At 46.5% G+C, this 20,601-nt stretch overlaps 2 protein-coding genes and 1 pseudogene across 4 annotated transcripts in view; 2 read left to right on the top strand and 1 right to left on the bottom strand.

Moving 5' to 3' along the window:
* ZNF445 (zinc finger protein 445) overlaps positions 1–9,218 on the bottom strand; it is a 34,384-nt gene extending 25,166 nt beyond the window's left edge. The window contains exon 1 of one of the 3 annotated variants that reach the window (XM_067753875.1): positions 9,097–9,218. The gene's annotated coding sequence lies outside the window, so the exon portion shown is untranslated. Of the gene's footprint in view, positions 1–3,986; positions 4,127–9,096 lie in introns of those variants that run through there. The other 2 variants (XM_067753873.1, XM_067753874.1) reach the window with 2 other exon arrangements.
* On the top strand, positions 7,034–7,536 carry LOC137233084 (transmembrane protein 14C pseudogene; annotated as a pseudogene).
* A 3,488-nt stretch (positions 9,219–12,706) lies between the features above and the next one.
* Positions 12,707–15,353, top strand: LOC137231650 (uncharacterized). The gene is made up of 3 exons (XM_067752156.1): positions 12,707–12,797; positions 13,624–13,790; positions 14,626–15,353. Exons 1-3 carry the CDS (start codon positions 12,707–12,709, stop codon positions 15,124–15,126), a joined length of 759 nt encoding a protein of 252 aa, XP_067608257.1. The 3' UTR covers positions 15,127–15,353.
* The last annotated feature ends 5,248 nt before the right edge of the window (positions 15,354–20,601 follow it).

The raw sequence follows: 20,601 nt of genomic DNA, 5'->3' as shown, positions 1-20,601 counted from the left end.
CCCGCGTCCCCTGCATCGGCAGGCAGACGCTCAACCACTGAGCCACCAGGGAAGCCCGCGTGATGCACTTTTGGTTTATCCTTTTAAATTTTTCTCTTACCTCCTTTTCAAAGGATTTATATTTGGGGTCGTTTCCTTCTGCCAGGTACCCTGAAAGGGGATTCTTTTAAGGCAGCTTCAGCCTACTTACATCTATGGTATCATTTGACTTATGGAAAACTTACCCTCTTGCCCCACATCTGTGGAAATGTACTTTACCCCCATCACAATCTTCTCTTCTTATGCTGATGTCAGGGGAATTCTAGCAGCCTCTGATTTTATGGCGTATTCCCCAAACTCTTGTAGGACTATATCATATTCTCAGAATTCTTTTGTAAATAGAAGTGGATGTGGTGCTGGCTGGGCTGATGAGTTAGTTTCCTTAGGTCAACAAGCATCCAGTCAGAAAATAACATGGCAGAATCTTCTTATGCAAGCCTCCTTTAATCTTCTCAAAGGACTTTATTACTGCCTTCCTCACTCCCTACTCTTGCACTTGGATTGGCACCTGGGAAGATAGCATCCCCTGCTATATGAGGAAGAGAAAATGCTGGCTCACTGTCAGGCCAACCAACACTCTTCATATGAATAAGTATTCACACATAGGCTCAAGTTGGGGGGTGACTAAGATTCACAGGCCCGATTTTGTTCACCTTTTAATAAGTCACGTGAAAATGTGTCTGGGGCCTCTCTCTAAAAATGGTTAGAATGTTTTGACACTTATCATTCACCATTTCTGTTTAGGGTTTCAGCCCACTCCGAGTACAGGACCAATCCCATTTAACATCTTCTTACACAAAAACTTGTACATGATAATATGAATATGGAACAAAGTAACAGCCAGATCCTTAATAGTGATTTTCAGGATGGAGGATGGAGAGGTGAGAGAAAAGGAAAAAAGAGAAAAGTACATATACAATAAGGACAGTATTTTAGAACAATCTCTAAATACACATTTGACTGTGTCGTTATACAGATGTGGAGAGATGAAAGAAAGGAACGGCAGCAGCAAAATGTTTATGTGGTTATCTCAGGATGGTGTGACTTCAGATGATTTATATTTGCTTCTTTATCCTGTTCTTTATGATAGTATTTCAAATACATTTTTATATGATCTGGTAAAAACTACAGAGCTGCATTTGTAAAAAAAAAATACAAGCTTTGGAAAGCTTAAAGAAAATGAAACATATCTTACTTTCAGAACGTTTCAGAGCCTGGTAATATATTAATTGGGAATCTCCAAGAGTATCTGCCAATAGAATGGCACTATAGTACTCCCCATTTTTCAGTATGACACATCTTTAAGAAATGCTATGTCAACAGATGTGTCAAAGAAGGATTATTTTTAAATTATATCTAAGTCATTGGTGTTCTATGAATTTGTTTTCTTTCTTACATACCTTTTAGGTTACATACCTTTTAGGTAATATATTCAGAAATTTCAATGATGTGCCTATTGTTCCCTTTTTCCCCAATTACAGTGTAAACTTCATAAGATCAGGATTCTGAACTGCCATATTTATTACAATAGGTCCCCATTACCTGACACACAATAGGTAATCAATAAATATTTGCTCACGCAAGAGGGAGGGGATATGGGCACACATGTATACATATAGCTGATTCACCCTGTTACACAGCAGAAAGCAACACAACATTGCAAAGCAATATGCAATGTAATTTTGATTTCCTTTTAAAATCCCCATTAAGTAATCTCTTGTTTTCATCTTTTTCCTGCCAGTGAGAGAGTACATAAGGTTTATTTTATACACTAATAATAAACAAACAAATTTCTAAGACAATTGCCACTAAAGAAAGATTGCTTCTAGTACACATTTAAAATGTTAAAATAATATTTATACCAATTTGCCAATTAAGAAATGAACTCAACCTAGTGCCCAAAATTTGGTTTCTCAATACCATTCTACAATAAACGAAACCAGGAATCCTTGCAGAAATGGTTGATTCCAGGGCTGGGGGAGGTGAAAATACAAGATGAACAGCTTGTGGTGCCTGAAAATCAGAGAAAGACACAAAAAAGGAAAGGAGCATGTAAGGGGAAACAGGAGCCAACTTGAAAGAGTTCCCAATGGCCAAAGTTAGAATAATTTAGTGACTGCCCTAGTGGGGCAGTGGATAAGACTCCGCACTCCCAATGCAGGGGGTTGGGGTTCGATCCCTGGTCAGGGAACTAGATCCCACATGCATGCCACAACTAAGAGTTCACATGCCACAACTAAGGAGCTGGCGAGTTGCAACTAAGGAGCCCGCCTGCCACAACTAAGGAGCCCACGAGCCGCAACTAAGACCCCACACAACCAAAAACAAAGAGAGTAGTATACCAGTAAGAAGACATATCGATATCATCCTCAATCTAAGCAGAACATCTGACAAAACCAAATCGAGAGGGTCACTCTAAAATTACAAATACAAAATACTTCAAAATCATGAAAAACAAGTAAAACTGAGGAACTGTCACAGACTGAAGGAGACTAGAAGACGTGACAACTAAATGGAATGAGGGATTGTATACTGGATCCTGGAACAGAAAAAGAACATTAGCGAGACAGTGATGAACTCTGGATAAATCAGCAGTTTAATTAATAGTATTGGACCCCTGCAAATTTCTTAAGTTTGATGACTGTACTGTAGTTATGCAAGACATTACCTTTAGGTAAACCAGGTAAAGATATAAGGGAACTCTGTAAAGTTCTGACACCCTCTGTGTGTCTGCAATTATTCAAAATAAAAAGGGTTTGTGTGTGTGTGTGCGTGTGGTACGAGCACCTCTCACTGTTGTGGCCTCTCCCGTTGCGGAGCACAGTCTCCGGATGTGCAGGCTCGGCGGCCATGGCTCACGGGCCCAGCCGCTCCGCGGCATGTGGGATCTTCCCGGACCGGCGCACGAACCCGTGTCCCCGCATCGGCAGGCGGACTCTCAACCACTGCGCCACACTTTTAAGAAGGTGAACATTCTCTGATTTCTTAGGCCAATGTAAGTGAGAAGACAGTAGAGTGGTTTTAGGTTACAGCTTTACCTTGTGTTTAAAAACTGTATTTTATATAGTATTTTCATTCTGAAAACAATCAACCTAATACACATCACTTGTTGAGCATTTACAGCTTCATGTAATGTGTACTATGGAAAACAAAATTTTTTTTTTAATTTTACTTGCAAAAATATGTCTCAGTGGTGTCACACTGCTGGCCCCAAATTTAACCAATATATGAACAAATGCATTCCACAAGTTGAAGACGATATAATTTTCAAAAAGCAATAATATTAATGTACATAATGGCACTGAATTATACACTTTTAAATGGCTTAAATGATCAATTTTTATGTATCGTGTGGTAAATGTTATGTGCATTTTATCACAATACTACTAAAAAAAGCTTTTTAAAAGCAACAGTATACAAATACGGAATCATGTTGTACACCTAAAACCACTATGTTGTTCTATGTGGATTACACCTCAATTTTTTTAATTAAAAATAAAATATATGGATTATACATCTTTAAAAACCAGTAAAATAATCCCACTTCTTAAAAATATATATTTGTACATGTATAAGAGTTTGCATAATCGTGCACAAATTTTAAAAGGTCAGGAAGCCTCCGAACGAAAACAACGGATTGCGGGTACTTTCACTTTTCTAACGCTCACCCGCGTCATCTAATTACATGTTATGAATACGCTTTGTTTGCATAATTGGGAGAAGTGATAAAACACAGAAACCATTACTCCAGATTCCCGCCCCGGGCAGCGAAGCGCAGGCAGATACGCCCTCACCGCGGCGGTTGGGCTCCCAGGCCAGACCCCAGCCCGGGCGCAGCCTCCAGGCCGAGCCTCACCGGCCGCCCGCCGGGAACCCCGCGCCCCCAAGACAAGCCCCGCCGCCCCGCTCCCCCCAACGCCGCCCCGCCGCCCCGCCGCCCTACTCACCGACTCCCGCGGCCGCGAGCTCCTAGGTGCCCTGACCACACGGCCCAGGCCGCGCCAGTAGCCCCGCGCCCGGCTCTCCTCTGGCCCGTATCGCGCAAGCGCGTCACCGCCCCGGGCCTCTCGGCCTCTCTAGGAAGCTGGGAGGGCCGACGTCTCGGCTTCTCCCAGGACCAAGTGCCCTGCTGGACGACCTCTGAGCCCAACGCAGGAGGTGGTCCCCACACACCCCACCTAACCCACTGGGCGCCTGTCTTCTCTTGGTACCCCAGAGCTCCATCCGTCTTATCCTGTTTTCCTACACCCCTCCCCATTTGTGTGCAGGGCATCCCTCCAGGGCTGCCTCCCCCCAGGGAAGAACGGGATCAAAGCCAGGGGTCAAATCAGAGACCAGCAAGATCTAGATTACCAGGCTGGCCAGGAGGAGCTGTAAAGGGGACCACTCATTACCCTCTGGGGCCCCGTTCAAGGAGGGGAACCAAATCCTAAGGAAGGCTCCGTTCAGGACAGTCCCTTCCCCCATCACCACCACAACCAGGGATACTTGCTCATTCCCAGTCCACAGGCACACAAAATTTTTCCTGACCACAGCTTTCAGCTGTTTTCTCCCGTTAACAAAATTCAACTGAGTAAATTTTAAAGCCCTTTTGGCTTTAATTAGCAATTCATTGTGGTGCTCCAAGGATAACGGACAAGATAAACTCAAAGGGCCAACATCGAGGGACAGGGAGTTACCGGGCTCTTATCACTGTCATGTAGCAACCATTACAATATCCCTGATTCCTCCCAAGTGTCATGCCCTGTCCCTTTCCCAACCCATATAAGGAAAGGTATTTGCCCCGTTCTTCTCCTGCTCTGCCACACTGTTAGTATGCATACCCTGCCCAATCAGCAGGTGACTCGTAACTTCCTTTGTTCCCTGGATATAAAAACAGACCAGTAACACTTGCTCCGGGTCGGCTCTCCCTGATTATCAGGAAGCCGGCCTGCTCTTCTGGTAGCGACCCTTCCCTTTAATAAATTCTATCTTCTTTACATTCTGCCTTGTATCTGGAAATTCTTTCCCAACCCGCGTTGGGACCATGACATTCCTGAGTCAGACTGCATCCAATTTAGCAGGCAGAGAGGAGCTCTGAAGAGTATACAAAGCAAGAGGTTTTATAGGCAGAAGGGAATAGAAATGAAGGACCATTGGGACAATTCTTTATAGTTAACCTAGGATATGGCAGTAGGTGCATTCGTAAGTTAAGATTTATGAACGGGTAACTAGTCTCATGGGTGCTGGGAATACGTCAGGGAAGGTTTTCATCATTGTTTGGGGACTAACAGAGCATAGAGGCTTCCTGGACCTAATGATTATTAAACGATATTTATTAACTAAAAAGCCCTTGATGACAGAGAAGTGATTCACTGCACGGTACAGTACAGAAGTGATTCACTGCACAGTACAGTCCTGAGTAGGGTCAGTGAAAAACAGTAGAAATTGTAAGGGCCCAAGATGGCATCAGTTATGCTAACAGCAACACACCGGGTCTGGTACAGGGAACGGTTAGCCCCTGGGTGATTTGGTCTAACGTGAGGCCTTGTGTGGCCTCGGATTTTAATGGATATTGAGATAATTTGGGAAGAGGTTTAGTTACATCTATCTGAATATTTATAGGTTCTGCACTTTTTAATCTCCCAATGTCAGTATTAGAGGTAGCCCGCAGATATTAGGGTAACTGATTAAATTAGGGATTTTTGGCTGGAATTCTTCCTCTCTATACCAAGGACAGATTGTAGGGCACATAAAAAGATATCCTTTCCAGTGGTTAGGACTCCATGTTTCCATTGCCAGGGGCCTGGGTTCGACCTCTGGTCAGATAACTAAGATCCCGCAAGCTGCGCGGCCAAAAAAAAAAAAAGAGAGAGAGAGTTATCCTTTCAAAGTGCTCAGCTAACAAATGGGACCTAATTAAACTTATAGGCTTTTGCACAGCAAAGGAAACCATAAGCAAAAGGAAAACACAACCTAAGGACTGTGAGAAAGTATTTGCAAACGATGCGACCAATAGGGCTTAATTTCCAAAATATACAAACAACTCAAAATTTGGTCAGACCTGTGACTTCCCATCTATTTTCTGCCTTTTAATCAATCCACTTACCTCAGGGGAGAAAATACATTTACCAATAAGGCAGTTAGAGCAGGTTGGGCAGCATCATCTATTGTATGGAAATCAGAATGCCATAGGAAGAGAGCTTCCAGATGGGCTTTAAAGTCTGCCCTAAATTCATCTTTCTTTTGTTTGCAGGTGTGAATAATAGAGCAACCACTTCAGGCAGGGAAAACCTTGAGAAGAGCTTTTAAAAGATCCACTGCTATTTCGCGAGCTTTTTCTGGTCCACAAGGGGACCATGTTGGAGATCCAGGATCTTGAGTATCATTCTCAGAGTTACACCATTCTGCCTCCTGCATCCATTCTGGGGCTTTCCTACATGTGCACAAGCTGGTGAAGATCTGACAGCCCAGATTAGGACTCAATTCTTCAAAATACTTTTGGGGATGCTCCCTGTGTTTAGGAAAGATTCTTTAACTGTGGCCCTTAGTCTGTGACAAAGGACTGAAAGATACCCAAAGGAGATCATTAAAAGTTAAAGGCTTCCCTGGTGGCGCAGGGGTTAAGAATCCACCTGCCAATGCAGGGGACATGGGTTCGAGCCCTGGTCCGGGAAGATCCCACATGCCGCGGAGTAACTAAGCCCGTGCGCTGTAACTACTGAGCCTGAGCTCTAGACCCCCGAGAGCCACAACTACTGAGTCTGAATGCCACAACTACTGAAGCCCGCGCACTAAAGCCTGTCTTCCGCGACAAGAGAAGCCACCGCAATAAGAAGCCCGCGCACCGCAACAAAGAGTAGCCCCCGCTCAGCGCAACAAGAGAAAGCCCGTGTGCAGCAACGAAGACCCAGCGCAGCCAAAAAATTAATTAATTAATTTTAAAAAGATGTTAAAAGTTAACTTTGGCGACTCTCCACCCCAAGGCATGTGCGCCCTTGTCGGCCAGTGCAGACCTTCGGGAAGGAGGTGCAGGCCTGGTGTAATCTGTCTGGACAGAGTGAAAGAGAACAATGCAGAAGGACTCCAGCCCACTAGTGCCTTTATATTGTATTGGTTTTGGCTACGCAGCACTGGTTGCTTCGGGTGGGATAAGTGGGATCGCTGGTTATGCAAAAGCAGGCAGTGTCCCGTCTCTGGCTGCCGGGCTCCTCTTCGGTGGTTTAGCGGGCCCGGGTGCCTATCAGGGGTCTCAGGACCCAAGGAACATTTAGGTTTTCTTCGTTACATCTGGAACCTTGGCTGGCATGATGGGAATGAGATTCTACCACACTGGAAAATTTATGCCTGCAGGCTTAATTGCGGGAGCCAGTTTGCTGATGGTCGCCAAACTTGGAATTAGTGTGCTGGGTAAACCCCATCAGTGGTAGTCATGGCCCAGATTGGACTCATGAAGAATTTTTAAACTTCCACTATTTTTAGTGTATTAAGATAAATGAGTACAGCATTTTCACATATTCTGACATTTTATTTAAAACAACACTGAACAAAAACAAACAACAAAAAACAACACTGAACTTTGCAGAGAAAAAAGTCAGTCATTATCATTACAACCCTAAAGAGGTGGATAAAGTATAACATAAGAGCTTCTTCCTGTATTACCCTCATACAGTTTGATTCTTGTGTGTTGGTGTTATCCGTTCTTTCTGTATCTACAGGTAATATCTCCAGGGATAAAATGTTAGGTATCACCACTGGGGCCCCTGAAACCCCCGTGTCCTGCTCAGAGGAACAGTCTGAAAAAGATCTCTTAATGAGATTTAGGGTATCTGTTCTTTTGCTTATCTTAAAGCACAGACTTACTTTGAAATTATGTTAAATGAAATCAATGAAAATAAAGTTTACTATAAGCACAAAATAAAAATAAAATAAAAGGTAACTAATAGTCTCTTCAGAGTGGAAAGGCGATTCAGATAGAGGATTCGTAGACTGGGAGTACTCAGGTAAAGGAAGATAGATGGGAGTGGTAAGAGTCACGTCAGTCTTACAGCCTTTGGTTTTGGGTAACTCTTGTGTCTTTAACTTTTCATTAATGCTTTTATTAAAAAAAATTTTTGGCCCTGCGGTATGTGGGATCTTAGTTCCCCGACCAGGGATCAAACCCATGTCCTCTGCATTGGCAGCTTAGAGTCTTAACCACTGGACCGCCAGGGAAGCCCCTTCATTAGTCTTTTGCAATGAATCTTTCAATGAAGCTATTTTGGAATCTTGAAGCCTTTTGGAGGCTTCTGCATATCAGTTAAAATAACAGGTATCCCATTCTGTTGGTTTGATTTGGGAACACTCGATTACAATTGTACTTTTTGAATGAATGGCCTTGTCTAACTGAAATGTTCCCCATAATGGTCATTGTAAATCTAGGTTGTCTTTAGTAAGATTTTGACATTTTTGTATGTATCTATAGCTTCCAGGACCATAGTTCTTAGACGTAAAATAAGCACGTGTGCCAGAAGATAGAACACTCAGTTCTTTGGAACTTGAGGACCCTATTTCTTCAGTGAAGCCTTTGGTCTCTTGGAACCAAATTCATCCCTAACAGGAATGTGCCACTGGGTTGGAGATTCTGTGATGTTTTATGTTTTACAGGGCATCTCATTGCACAAAAATTTTCTTGAGGTTGGCAGGTGACCTAGTACTGATCTAACCCATTCCCTAACCAATTTATCCTAGAATGGGGGTCTTAGATTAGATGGTGAGCTCAAACAGCTTTTAGGTGCTCAACCTGAATGTATCTTTTGCAACTTTGCCTTCCAAGATTCCCTTTAACAATAGATCGATCATTCTTTTACCTTATGTGTGTATCAGCAGAAACCAATAATAACTGAGCAGGAACTAGACCTGTGGATGTCAGCAGTAACCAAAGAAATGGTATTGTGGACTGACCAGGAGCTAGGGACTTGTGCTCTGTTAAAGCCTCCTGTCAGTCCAGACTGCCCTGTTAACCCTGGTCTGGAAAACCAATGAGAGCAGCAAGCTCAGATGCAAAGGGAGCAGAGCTCAGATCCAAGAGAAACTTACCCATGGCCTTCAGAAGCAGCGAGAAAGAGAACAAAATGGTTCAGCAGGTGCCAATGCCTATGTTTCCCATTGTCCTTGAGGATGTTAGTAGACTCCCTTGGATCCCACTGTCATCACCAAAACTGTTAAAGAACAAAATTCAATGAAGTAAATTAATTTTATTGGCCTTGGGACTTCCCTGGTGGCGCAGTGGTTAAGAATTTGCCTGCCAGTGCAGGGGACACAGGTTCGATCCCTGGTCTGGGAAGATCCCACATGCTGTGGAGCAACTGAGCCCATGCACCACAATTACTGAGCCTGTCCTCTAGAGCCTGCGAGCCACAACTACTGAGCATGTGCACCACAACTACCAAAGCCCGCGCACCTAGAGCCCGTGCTCTGCAACAAGAGAAGCCACCACAATGAGACACCCGTGCACCGCAACGAAGAGTAGCTCCCACTCGCCGCAACTAGACAAAGCTCGAGCGTAGCAACGAATACCCAACACAGCCAAAAAAATATTTTAAAAATTAAAAAAATAAATAAAGATCTTATTGGCCTTAATTCAGCAACTCATGAATCAGACAGCACACAATTTAGGAGATAGGCATGAGCTCCAAAGAGCTACGCAATGCAAGAGATTTCATAGGCAAAAGGGAGCAGGAAAAAGGAAGTTATACTAGACAAAAAGGATATTGGTCATTGCAAGGTTACTCTCCTTTACAAGGGAATGGCAGGGCTCTATCAGGCAGATTACCTATCTAGTGCTGATCAGGAAATTCCTGAGGGAATGGGACTGGTTTAAAATTCCATTTCTGGGAGGGCCAAAACTTTAAATTAAGTTTGATTTTGGTCACATGGGGCTTAGCATGAGCTACTCCATTTTGGGCCTGTTGTCTCATCTTTAAAACTCCTATAGGTGAGTTCTAACAGGGTTCACCTAGTGGGTGAACAATGGTGCTATCTGCCAGTATGTAGAATTCTGGAGGGGTAAGTTTGTGGGTAGAGAGGCTGCTTGAAGAAGGGCTGAAGTCACATCAGGAGACTGCTCAGTCCCTGTAGGAGCAAATGTCTTCTATTGACAGCATCAGAGAACCTGGAGGGTGTGGAGCCAATGCCGTAAAGACCACCTGCTGCCATTGGAGGACACGTGCAAGCTGCTGTGTCAAGGGGCCAGGTAGCTGTCCTGGTTGCCCTCTGGTACGTGCATCTTAGTGCCAGGCCTCAGCATGTTGCCAACTGATGTTTCAGTAGGAGGGATGCTCATCCGTGCGCTGAGGCTCTGTTCCAGTCGTCTGAATCACATCAGGTTCTTTGTCAATGCCCCAGCCACCAAGGATGGAAAGATAGAATGGATCCTGGCACCAGAGAGCTATTGATGTGATGGAAGAGAAACCAACGGCACATGAAAACTGAATAACTGAGGAGAGTTCAAGGGGTGACATGTAAAATTGTAACTGTTAAGGAAATGGGCCATGAGGTGGTACAAAACCCCAAGGCTAACAATATTTGAAATAGTAAAAACAAAGCAACAGGCCCAAAATGGAGTAGCTCATGCTAAGGGTCAAGCCACCAAAATAAAACTTAACTAAAAGTTTTGGGGGAATTTCCTGGTGCTGCAGTGGGTGAGACTCCATGCTCCCAACGCAGGGGGCCCAGGTTCGATCCCTGATCGGGAAACTAAATCCCACATGCATGCCGCAACGAAGAGCCCACATGCTGCAATGAAGAACCCGCATACTGCAACTAACACCTGCTGCAGACAAAATACATAAATAAATTTTTTTTTAGTTTTGCCTCCTCCAGAAGTGGAATTTTAAACCAGCCCCAGTCCATCAGGAATTTCCTGATCAACACTAGTTAGGTAATCTGCCTGATAGACCCCTGCCATTCCCTTGTAAAGGAAAGTAACCTTATAACCAACCCACTTTTTTGCCTTGTATAACTTCGTTGTTCCTGCTCCCTTCTGCCTACAAAAGTCTTTCATTTTGCAAAGCTCCTCAGAGCTCCTTTCTATCTGCTAGGTTGGATGTTACCTGATTCATGAATTGCTGAATATGGCCAACAAGATCTTTAAAATTTGCTCAGTTGAATTTCATTTTTTAATAGGAAGCTATGACCACCTGTAGGAGGAGGCTACCTGACAGAAGCTGTGGCCTTCAGTTTAGGGACATACTCAACCCATGGTCCAATACAAAGTGAGCTGGGGGAATAAGTACCTGAAGCTGACTCTCCCTCTGGCCTTCTGCCAGAGCCTGCCCCTGGTCCAACCCAACTGGAAGCTGGAGGGCAGTCCAAGAAGGTCATCTTTCTAAGTCTTAAGGCAGGGTTGAGAAGAACCAAGAGTTAATATAGGGGGGCGGGGGAAGGTGCCACTGGAAAATATCCAAAATACCCAAAAAGGAAAATGGGGACTGCTCGTCTATGCCTAATGTGTCCATGAATTTCCTTTTGAACTATGTGAAAGGAAAATAAAAATGGAGTCAGTATTGCTAAGAGAGCTCACTCAGATGGAGCCAGGAGGTAATTGAGGAAGTGGGACTTATACACATCTCAGCCAGGATGGAATCTGAACTTTTGACCACTTATTGACTTATAAAGGCAGGCATCCAGAACATCTACACAATGTTCCAGAAACTTAAGATACTTAACAGACCCTTACCCTAAATAAATCATGACAGCCTATCCCTTAAGGGCAAATATTTCCTTTTTGCATTAGAGCCGATCATAATCCTTGCAAGACAACTTTAACAATCTTGTGGCTTTTGCCTTTATAAGTCTCTGATTCTTTCTCTTCTTCAGAACACTCTTTCGGTTTTACCCAAATCTGTGTCTCCCAATTTGCAATTCCCAAGACCCCAAATAAAGCTCTTTGTTCTATGGACACAGAAAAATTAGGATCGCTAAGCCAAAGAGTGCTGCTCACCACCCGATTCTGCAAGGGTTAAGTCATAACCCACTGCAGTTGCTGACCTGACAGTTGCACTCCAAAAGGAATTTAAAGAAAAAAACAGGATGAGGCACCTTGTGCTTTGGATACACGTGAACAGGCAGGCCCACAGATAGTTAGATGTATATCTCAGGGAAAATTTTAATGGCCCTGGATTTCTGAAACTTCCCATACATAGAAAAGCACTAAAACTATTAACTTGAGATGTCTGTTTTTTATGATTTGCAGTATCTTTTTCTTTTGATGCACACGTTTGAAATTCTGTACCAAGATGTATGCTTGACTACACTTATTTCCTAGCCATATATAACCTGGCTTCTCCCCTACCTCTTCAGAGCAGTTCATCAGACCTGAGTGGCTCTCTCCTAGGCTTTAGTCCTCAGCAAGACCCCAGATAAAACTCAAACTAACTAACTCAAACACTAACTTTGTGTCTTTCTATAAGTCAACAGCTCTTTGCAGCCTTGGTACTAATTATTGTTCGACAAATAATGTTCCAGATAACTTGTCTCGGTAGGGGTGGGGCTGAAGGGGGTGGTGGGGTAGGAAATGAAAATTCATAACCACTCAAAGTAAAGAGTTGTTTGTTTTGTCTGTTTGAGAACACAATGTTCCCATCACAGAGGAGCTTGAGCAGGTTCTGTGTTTGGGGTGTGCTTATGTCACAGGACAGCAGCTAACATGGACAGCACCCAGACTGGTGTGGTCAAACAGATCCAGCAGATCGGCCCCTCCAGCGTTTGCACCGCTGCAGAAGCAGTCTCTTTGCTCTGTTTGCTCTGCTCAGAGAGCAGCTCTGTTTTGAAGTCCTGCCCAGCGCCCTGAGGCTCAGCCCACCTCGGCCACTACCTGATTTCCCTGAGAGCCACAACACAGAGCCTGTAACAAGGAGATCTCTTCCGTCCTCCGGTTGGGGGCCTATTCTTGGAGCTCTGTTTCCTGAGTGCTTTACCTCCTTCCACATTGGGCCAGTTTGCTTGGCAAGGAGCCCTGGGCAGAGCTTCTCCAACTTTAATGTGCATAGGAATGCAAATCACTTGAGGTTAAACAGGCTTAGCTGGTTAAACTGCAGATTCTAATTTGGGAGGCGAGGGAGGGGGCAAAGACTATGTCTGACAAACTCACAGGTGTGAGCGTGTTGTGTTCCTGTACCAGGCTTTGAGTAGCAAAGAACTGTGAATGTAAATCACTGGCTCTTCATTCTGCTGCACAGTATAATCCCCTGGGGAGCTCTTAAAGCGTTTATATTGCACATCAGTGTAAGGCCAACTGGCCCGAGGCAGGGGAACACAATCAGATTCACAGGTTGCATCAGACCGAAATTCTCCGGACCACCCAGTTCCAGAAACTGACCTGGGGAGTTTGCACCCGGCCCAGCCTTCCCGCCTTTCAAGGGGCGGGACTAACGGTCCCCCAGGATACCCGAAAAGACCACCAAATAAGGAACACCCTGCGCCCTCCCAGATTCACCACACCCCTTTCCCTTCTTCCCCTATAAAATCTTGCCCAACCCTCGCCCGGGTGCGACTTCTCTGGCCCCTTTCTCTCGGACCAGTGAACCTCGCCCGGGAGCGCTCCCTAATAAAGCTCACTTGAAGCTTTCCTCTGTTTCAAGGTGCCGTTTGTTCAGATCCGACCTTACATTTGGTGCCGAAACCTGGGAGGGGTACCAAGCCCCGCGGGTTACCGCGCGGGCCGCTCCTCCCTTCCCCCAGGAGACAACCAGGGAACCTCTACTCATCCACCCGATCCGGCAGAAAACGGGGTAAGTCCCCCTCCCTTGTTCCCTCCGACCCCCAGAGTCCCTGCCCACCGAACTCCCTGTCCTTAATCCCGGCCGCGTCAGGGATTCCTCCGTCCTCTCTCCGGGCCTCGGGCAACTGTGGACACGTCCCAATTGCCTGACCGCTCTCCGACCCGTCAGGCCTCAGGTGATTGTGGAGACGTCCCAATCGCCTGACCGCCCTCCGACCTGCCGTGAATTGGAGACTGAGACCAGGGACGCCTCTCTCACCCAGGGACAGACTGGGGGTCATGGGAACCTCACAATCGAAACCAGATCCTAAGACGCCCCTGGGGTGTCTCCTTGCCAATTTTACAGCCCTCGCTATTTTCCTGAAGGGACTTTCGATTTTAACATCCTCCGTGATCTAGATAATTACTGCCGCAGGACGGGCAAATGGTCTGAGGTCCCCTATGTCCAGGTTTTTTGGTATTTGCCCTCCCGCCCCTCCCTTTGCGTCAATTGTTCTACCTCTCAAATCCTCCTTGCCAAACAAACATCTCCATCCAAAACCTCAATCCCCTTGGATTCCTCCCCATTAACCGATCCTCCCGAATCTCTTACCACTCCCCCCTTCAGAACTCCTCTCCAACCTCCACCCTACCCTGAAGCGGTCCCTCCTCCTCCCGAACCCGCTCCGGCCCCTCCAACCGCTCCCCCGCCTCCCTCAACGGTTTCTCCTCCCACGCCCCTTGCTTCGCCAATTAGTGCACATACACGCTCTCACGACTCCCAAGATTCAAATCTCCTCTGCCCTCTGAGGGAGGTAGCAGGAGCGGAAGGACTGGTCAGAGTCCATGTCCCTTTCTCTCTCCAGGATCTCTCTCAAATTGAAAAACGATTAGGCTCCTTCTCTGCCGACTCCTCCCACTACATCAAAAAATTTCGCTATCTCTCTCAAGCCTACGATCTAACCTGGCACGATATCTTTGTGATCCTATCTTCTACTCTGACCCCTGACGAGAGGGAAAGAATTCAGACTGCTGCCCGAAACCATGCAGATCAGGTTCACCTTACCAACAACTCCATGCCTGTCGGAGCCACTGCCGTACCTGGCACCGATCCAGGCTGGACTTATCAGGATGGCCAAGATGGCCGTCGTAAACGCGACCTCATGATCCAATGCCTCCTGGCTGGCATGCAGGCTGCCGCTCATAAGGTGGTCAATTTTGAAAAACTAAAAGAGATAACCCAAGAACCTAACGAAAATCCAGCTATCTTTCTCAATCGCCTTACAGAGGCCTTAACTCTCTACACCCGGCTGGATCCCGACACCCCGGCAGGGGCAGCGGTCCTAGCCACCCATTTTATCACCTAGTCAGCCCCGGACATCCGAAAGAAATTAAAACGGGCAGAAGACGGCCCTCAAACCCTTATTCGAGATCTGGTAAAAATGGCCTTTAAAGTCTATAATGGTCGTGAGGATTTGACAGAATCCAGCCGACAGGCTCGGATGCACCAGAAGGTGGCCTTCCAAACCCAAGCTCTTGTAGCCGCCCTAAGGCCGGCCATCTCCCATGGACCACAGCATCCACGGGGTCCGCAAAAGGCAACCCCGCCGGGGGCCTGCTTCAGATGCGGAAAAGAAGGCCGCTGGGCTCGCCAATGTCCCAATCCCCGACCTCCTTCTAAGCCCTGTCCCAGCTGCGGGCTAACGGGCCACTGGAAGAGTGACTGCCCTACGACTGGACCTCCCTCAGCGTCTCCACGCGGGGGGCAGGCCGACCCAACGGCATTACCACTCGAACTGCTGGGATTGGCTGACGACTGACGGCGCCCGGACTCGAAGACCCCCCATCACCCTCGCCGAGCCCAGGGTAACGCTACAGGTAGCGGGTAAGTCCATCTCATTTCTGGTGGACACGGGGGCTACCTATTCGGTCCTGCCTACTTATTCTGGGCCAGTTTCTCCTTCCCAGATCTCGGTCATGGGTATTGATGGCAAACCGTCCTTCCCACTCCAGACCGGTCCACTCCCATGTCATATCGAAGGACTCCCTTTTACTCATTCTTTCTTAGTCGTACCATCCTGCTCAGTTCCCTTGCTAGGCCAAGATGTCTTTTTCCACTTAGGGGCCTCCCTCCAGCTGGTTAGACTTGACCCTAAGGTCCCCTCCTCCCAACTCCTGCTTCCTCTTCTCGGCCTGTCTCTAGAACCCTCCGCCTCCTATCCCCCTCTTCCAATCACACCGAACCCAATCAATCCCCAAGTCTGGGATACTTCTAAGCCCATAATAGCAACACACCATTCCCCCGTCCTCATCCGCCTAAAGGACCCCTCCAAATTTCCATCAAGGCCCCAATTTCCCATCTCTGAGACTCACCTTAGGGGCCTACAACCTATTATCACCAGACTCCTAAACCAGGGACTCCTCATCCCCACGGACTCTCCCTGCAACACTCCCATTCTGCCTGTCCGCAAGGCCTCTGGGGATTATCGCCTGGTCCAGGACCTCGGACTAATCAATGAGGCCATAATTCCTCTCCACCCAGTAGTCTGGATCCCTAACTTTGCTCTCCTCGCTAAACCCTTATATCTAGCCGCTAAAGAAACCCCTCAAGGACCCCTCACCTCTCCTTCCGCCGTTCGACAGGCCTTTCTCACCCTCTGTAACGCTCTGATATCTTCTCCCTTTCTCTGCCCAACCCAAACCGACCTTTTCACCTTTTTGTGGATGAACGGGCCGGAATAGCCACTGGACTCCTTGCCCAGCCTGTAGGGCCTTCCTACCGCCCCGTGGCTTACCTCTCCAAACAGCTAGACCCAGCTATTCGGGGATGGCAACCATGCCTTCGGGCCCTAGCAGCGGCAGCCGAACTGACCAAACAAACACTCAAACTGACTCTGGCCCACCCACTAACCGTGTTTTCCTCCCACCGGCTGGTCGACCTCCTAGGCCACAAGTCTCTCTCCCTCCTGGGCCCCTCCCGCATCCAGGAGTTCCACCTACTGTTCATTGAAAACCCTGCTATCTCCCTCGACCTCTCCCCACCGCCTAAACCCGGCCTCCCTCTTGCCTATCTCCGATACCGGGACCTCCCCTTCCCACTCCTACCCCCAAGTCGTAGAGGCCCTCAGCCTGCCGAGAGAGGGACTCTTTGACACCCCTCTTTCAAACCCGGAACGCACCCTCTTCGTAGCATGCTTGCTCCCTGTTTTCTTAGGTTCCTTCGCAGGCGCATGGAGGAAGTCTCTCGGGTGGCCACAAACCAAATGCGCCTCGGTCCTTACACCTTGCTTCCTACAGAACCCCCCACTGGTCTCCCCTAAGCCTTGGACCTCTGGTCGCCCGACTCCCCTTTCGACGCCCCCATTCAGCATGAAGTAGCCAGAGATCAGAACGCCGCCGCATTACACCAAAGATGTCGGGATGTAAGGCCAACTGGCCCGAGGCAGGGGAACACAATCAGATTCACAGGTTGCATCAGACCGAAATTCTCCGGACCCTCCAGTTCCAGAAACTGACCTGGACACATTCCGGACCACCCAGTTCCAGGAACTGACCTGGGGACTTTGCACCCGGCCCAGCCTTCCCGCCTTTCGAGGGGCGGGACAAACGGTCCCCCAGGATACCCGAAAAGACCACCAAATAAGGAACACTCTGCGCCCTCCCAGATTCACCACACCCCTTTCCCTTCTTCCCCTATAAATTCTTGCCCAACCCTCGCCCGGGTGCGACTTCTCTGGCCCCTTTCTCTCGGACCAGTGAACCTCGCCCGGGAGCGCTCCCTAATAAAGCTCACTTGACGCTTTCCTCTGTTTCGCGGTGCCGTTTGTTAAGATCCAACCTTACAATCAGCTAAGCACAAAGCTTTGTGGGTGGGGCCCAAGCGTTCCTACTTCTTTAACTCCCCAGGTGATCCCAACATGTAGCCAAAGTTGACAACCCGGGAGTGCAGGATCCTTCCTTTTACCCTGATTCCCTGAAGTGTGCAAAAGCCACAGGCTGAAGGGTTTTGTTCATTTGCGTGTTTTCAAATTTAAAATGCATCAGCTTTCTGACTTTGAAAAAGAAGGGGGAAAGGTTACCCCTTAATTTTTACCTTCTATTTTGTTTATTTTATTTTTGGCTGCACCACGAGACTTGTGGGGTTCTTAATTCCCTGACCAGGGATGGAACCCAGGCTCGCAACAGTGGAAGCTTGGAGTCCTAACCACTGGACTGCCAGGGAATTTCCTTTACCTCCTATTTTGAAATGTGAAGAGATAAGTTTGGGTATGGTGAGTGAGGATGGGGGTCTGGACTATGGCCGAAGAAAGATCAGAATGTACAACTGAGAATCAGCTGTAGCCAAGTGACAGAAAGAAAATTGTCCTGGTGGGATTTTCACTCTTTCTGGTCACAAACCCTGAGCCCCTCTTTGTGGGGAAAAAACAGGAAATCAAACAATGTGTTCTCTTTTACAAAGTGATGTTTGTAAGTGAATTTTTTAACTACTTTCTAACTTGTATCAAAGAAATACTGATACTTTAAGTAGTACTAAAAAGGATTTAAAATGGAATTCAGCCCCTTTTCCCTTACCAGGAATTCACACACATACTTCCATCCCTTACCCCCCTAAGTCCTCCCCTATCTTCCTCCAAAAAGATTATGGTATGCCTCTGGATGCAGGGGTAGAGACAGCATCAGGAAGGCTCTCATGGGGAGTTGAAACTCTATTGGTAATGGGTAAGGGATCTGTCTATCTTTGTGTCAGGCCATAGACACGGGGGAGAAAGACTATGGAATCTGTTTTTGTTTATTGCTGTATTCCAAGTGTTGGATGGCAGGGGTATGTAATGATAACCACCGCAGGGTGAAGTGATGGGGCCAGCAACTCCAGCTGTAAAAGAATTTACCGAGTCAGAAGCAAGGGTTAAAAAAAAAAAAAAAAAAAGAAGCAAGGGTAGAAAGCGAGATTTACTGAGTACACTGCAAGGGAGCAGCGGGTGAGACCAAGAGGAGGTCTGCCCCTGGGGGAGAGAAACTGGACGTTTTTTATGGTCCCTTCTGGTCACCCTCGTATTAATGTTCCACCCATGTGGTGGTTAGGGCTGGGTGTGTCGTTACTCACTCTTCCAGGACCACCAACTTCTTGTGACTGCTGGTAATTTTCCACTGGGGGAGGGTGCAATTCTTTTATCTTGAAATGACCTCCCCAGCCTAAGATGGCTGTTCTACTGTTAAGCTCCACAATAACCTCTGAACTGAGAAGGAAGTTTGAGACCAAAGAAATGATGCAGGCAACTCCATAAAGTGCAGTTATTAGGTATGTTGTAGGTAATTTGCATACAGGAAGGATCAGGCAGATGACCATCCAGAGGCATTAGCAGCTGTACTCAGCGCCGCTGAAAGAGGTACAGGGGGATTCAAAGTATTACCAAATTGGTTGACTGGACCCGCGACCTTTTGTCTCAGCCAGGGAGGTTCTTTTCCCGATTAGATTCACACAGCCAATTATGAAACCGATGCTGAGACTGGAACAGCACAAGCTTTATTCAATGGCCAAAGAATGGAGAACCCGAAACCTAGTTCACAAATCAACTTCTCAACCCAGTTCGGGCAGAAACGCCAAATACATAGGAGGGTGGAGGTTAAAGGTAGGGAATTGGAAAGAGTGGGAGGAATATTTACGACTTATCTAAGAACAGGGGTGTGGTTTGGATGCGGAACTGATGCAACACGCCTTTTCAGTCCTTGAATGGGTTTTTCCGGTTGTTGTCATGGCAATTGTCAACTGTCACGGTGCTGGCGGGTGTGTCTTTTAGCATCCTAATGTATTACAATGAGTGTATAATGAGGCTTAAGATCTACTGGAAGTCAAATCTTCCACCATCTTGGGCCTAGGTGGTTCTAAGAAGTCCGTGTTTTTTTTCTCTTTGCAGCTTCCTTCTGAAACTGAGATAATTGGTTTCTATTCAAGGAAGGGGCAGGAGTATGATTCTGGGTCAAAAGCCTTGGTAAAACATTGAGTCAAAGCCAAAGATAGAATCTGACCACTAATGAAGAAGCACATTCATATCAACCGGAACCGGAGGTTTCTCCTCCCCCTGGGGGACTCATGACCATTATTCCTCAGGGACCATTAACCATCTGTATCAGCAAAAGGCATTATTCCAGTTCTAGGATCAGAGGAAGGCAAAGGTAAGAATTGATAGAGAGGGACTTCCACTAGGAGTCATGACAATTTCTATGTCCCTTTAACATCACCAACAGTTGGTTAAAAGATTAATTGAGACATTAAAATTTTTAAGAGTTTATTTGAGCAAACATCAAATCAGCACCAGCCTGGAAGTAGTTAGGACCACTCCACCAACAGGAGCTAGATGCAAGGTTTTTATAGAGAGGACAAGGAAGAAAAGCAAGGAAATTTCTTGATTGGCTATAGCTGAAGTGGTTGCATTTATTTGGGAAAACCCAGTGACTTGTTTGTGATTGGTTGTTTTTCTTAACCTTGAGGCTCTTAGACTCCCAAAATTTCAAATCTATTTTTCTTGGCTAATGCCATAAAAAATGGGAAACTTATTTATGGGCTGGCCTGCAGAGATTCCTTATAATTCTACATTCTAGAACAGAATGTTCCTCTATTTTACTCTCATAATAAAATCTTTTCTATGCTGTTTAGGGCAACTTTGCCCTACTCTCTAAACATCTCCATTATCATCACCCCAAACTTTCGTTAACATGATGCCAAAACTTCAGAGGACTTATTGTACTTAAATATTTTTTTAATTTTCTGTATGCTATGATGTTTGACATCTCCCCCAAAAAAACATTCTGGCTGGGGAGACTGCCCTTCCTAGGGCTAGCCA

This window comes from Pseudorca crassidens, chromosome 10 (assembly GCF_039906515.1).
Source record: "Pseudorca crassidens isolate mPseCra1 chromosome 10, mPseCra1.hap1, whole genome shotgun sequence".
NCBI classification, from domain to species: domain Eukaryota; kingdom Metazoa; phylum Chordata; class Mammalia; order Artiodactyla; family Delphinidae; genus Pseudorca; species Pseudorca crassidens.
The sequence above is the reverse complement of the archived record's forward strand: the minus strand, read 5'-3'. Positions and strand labels throughout refer to the sequence as shown.